Below are 3447 nucleotides of genomic sequence, written 5' to 3' on the forward strand. Positions count from 1 at the left end.
TAATATGTACATATAAAAATTATCCTTTATTCATAATATATGTGGAAACTTATGAATTTATCTCGTTTAACATGTCTGTGCAATTATGTATTATGCTTCTTAACAAAAATGGATATGGAAATGTGTATACATATCCACGTACGAATACATAAATATATATATATATATAATTTTTCAATCGTACGTGTCGCTACTTTATTTAGCACAACTGCATGTTTTTATGCTCCTGAGTATCCGCATATATTTTCATGGATAATAAAGCGCTAAATATTATTATTTTTATATTTTTATTTTTCTCTAAAATGCAATTCAAGAAAATTTTTTTTTTTTATGTTTGTAAGCATATTAAAAATAATAAAAGAGCACATAAACAATAAGCAAACAAATAAACACTTTATTTATAAAGTAGCAATTTTGTTTATGTTTGTTCTTTCCTTCTCCATTTTTCAAAAAGTATATATATATATACATATACATATATATATATATATATATATATATTTCTTTTGGGCTTCCTTTTATTATATACCTTCTATCTGTCCACAATGTTCACCGTATTTATTTTATAGTCTCCTTTTAATTATTGTATCTTAAAAAAATTTTTTTTTTTTTTTTTCTTTCACAGCTATTTTTAATTAACTAATCTTCATAATAAATTTTAAATGTTAAAAAGGCGCAGAAAATAAAATGTTATACCTAAAGGTTGTATGCACACATTTTTTTTGCTTTTTTTCCTTTTCATAACTTGAAATGGTGGCATATTAAAAAGCGTCTTGATAAGGAGGCAATTAAGAGTGAAAAGCAGTTGCATATGTATATAAATAAATAAATATATATATATATATATATATATATATATATATACTTATTTTTAATTTTTTTTTTTAAATTACAAAGAATACAACATTTTGTACACTAAAAGCTTGGTCATTCTTAACCAAAAGAAACGTATACAAATTGTAAGGTGCAAGAATTAAATCAAAACAAAAAAAGTATTTTCATTTAATTTTTTTTAAGAAATGAATTGAAAATTCTTCAAAATGATGATAGTGCAAACGTGAATTACATTAGTGCATTCATCTTGTTAATTCTACTGTGTGTAAAACTTAACAATTTGCAAAAATTAAAAGAACAAAGAAAACAAACAGGTAAATGCATATACATAAGTAGATTTACAAATACGCAGCGTATTACGTATGCAATTTTTTATAAAATTTAAAGCACAAGGAAATGCAAAAAAAAAAAATGTAACAGAGAATATCATTACACGTGTGCGACGCACACATGCAACTTTTTAATTAATTTTAATTTGCTACATGCATATGAAAAAATAAAAAAAATAAATAAAACGTAAACATGAACGCAAACATAAACGTGAACGTAAACGGATTCGATATTATTTTGTGCACATTTTTTAGAAAAAAAAAAAAAAAAAATTTTCCCTTTCCCGTTTATGCACCTTGCATAAAAGGATACGTAAATAAAACATAATATTGATCATTTTCCTACATTTTGTAACCAGAATAAACGGCACTAGTTCGAACTATTTCTACACTTTCTCCTCATCGAAACTATAAGTCTTCCTGAGTAATTAGTAAAGGTCTGAAAGTCGTATGACATTAAGTAAAAATCATCATGCTTTAATAGTGCTATATCTTCTTCTATCGTATTCTTTTGTACAGGTAGTAAAAAAACTAACATTCCATCATCAACAAGTGTGGAGGAAGCAATATTTAATAAATCTTTGACAGCTGACTTACAGCTATAAGAAACCATTTTTGTATTCATTATGTTCTTAACTTTTTTAGGCTCCCCGGTGTCATACATACTTGTAAGCCCATTCTTCTGAGTGCATTTGATGTTATCATTGTTCAGACTCTCATCATTATTATTACCATCGTCATCAGCATAAGCATTAGTATCGTCATTAACACCATCATCAATATCCTTACCAGTACCCTTAGCAGCAATGTCAACATCACTACGAATGCATCCATTTACACTATTACTATTATCACTAGATACAACTTTTCTTTTATTTTCCATCCTTCCTGAGGTATTCATACATATTCGTACAGGTGCTCTAACTCCATATGGAGGGTCAGAAACAATTGCGTCTACCCATGCCTTGTGAAATGTATTCCAAATAGGTTTCGAATTGTCTGATACTAAAATATCAGGAAGATTCAAATTATAATGATGAAAATTTTCAAATATACTTTTATTCTTTTTTTTATGTTGAACATGAGGATTTAAATATGCCAATTTATAACCTTTTAATAATCTTATATCAATATCATTACCTATACATATAGCATTAAAGGTAGACGACGTGACTAATAGCCCCCCGGAACCTACAAATGGGTCTAATACAATATCACCTTTTTTAATTTTTGCTATATTACACATTATAAAAGCTAGTTCATTGTCTGTAGTTGTCGGTCCTAACACGGGTCTTCTATTTAATGCGTAATGCACCCACCATACCATTCTTGGACGAACAGTAGTATTATTACTATTGCTAGCGTCCTTACTGGTACTACTGAAATTTTTAACACTGATATTGGCATCGTCCTTACTATTACAGTTACTACTACCGTTGCTTCCACCGGTACTGCTATTATTACCATCAGTATTACTACTTACATTATTAACATCTCCTTTGTTATAATTTAACGAATAGTTGTATTTCCTTGTAGCTATAAATTTTCCAAAATATACTTTTTTCAATGTTCCTGAATTACAGTCATTATAATCTTCAATGAGACCAAGTTGAATATCAGGATTTATCAAATCGACATTTGGAAAATTGTCAAGAATACTTTTAAAGTAATTCATCTTTTTTACTTTTTCTTCTTGATTTATAATTCTTCTAAAAGAATTAAAATAAAAACACCATTTTTTATTATTATATAAATTCTTTTCAAATAAATGTTTTTTGTTTGTTAAGTCATTTAACAACTCATCATAGGAGCACCCTTCACTCCATATATGCAGGACCCCCTTTATTAAAATACTTCTTGAGAGTATATTTTTCCATAACTGTTCCTCTGCTATATCTACCTTTATATATACTTCACCCTTAAACTTACTTTTATTTTCATTAAATAATGGCTCGTTTTCTTCATTATATCCATATATCTGTAATAGGGATTTTAATTCCGCTATCTTACATTCATCATATTTCTTATGTCTGCTGAACCAAATAAGATATGACATACTTGCAAATACATATGTATGCATATATATATATATATATATATATATATATATATATATATATATATATATATATATATATGTATGTATGTATGTATGTATGTATGTATGTATGTATGTATGTATGTATGTATGTATGTAATATCCTTTAGTAAAATTATAAACTACTGGCTAAGATCGTATTCTTCCCTTCACTCAGTTTAGTGTAAGAACTAGCATAAAAAAGGA

The 3447-nt window shown here is 27.0% G+C and overlaps 1 protein-coding gene across 1 annotated transcript; it reads right to left on the reverse strand.

Annotated features, from left to right (window-relative positions):
- Positions 1-1533: 1533 nt before the first annotated feature.
- Positions 1534-3219, reverse strand: PmUG01_12021700 (tRNA guanosine-2'-O-methyltransferase, putative; the record flags this gene model as incomplete). Its single annotated transcript, XM_029006420.1, has 1 exon — positions 1534-3219. One exon carries the CDS (start codon positions 3217-3219, stop codon positions 1534-1536), a length of 1686 nt encoding a protein of 561 aa, XP_028862911.1.
- Positions 3220-3447: the final 228 nt, after the last annotated feature.

The sequence above is a fragment of the Plasmodium malariae genome, assembly GCF_900090045.1.
Source record: "Plasmodium malariae genome assembly, chromosome: 12".
Classification (NCBI taxonomy): Eukaryota; Apicomplexa; class Aconoidasida; order Haemosporida; family Plasmodiidae; genus Plasmodium; species Plasmodium malariae.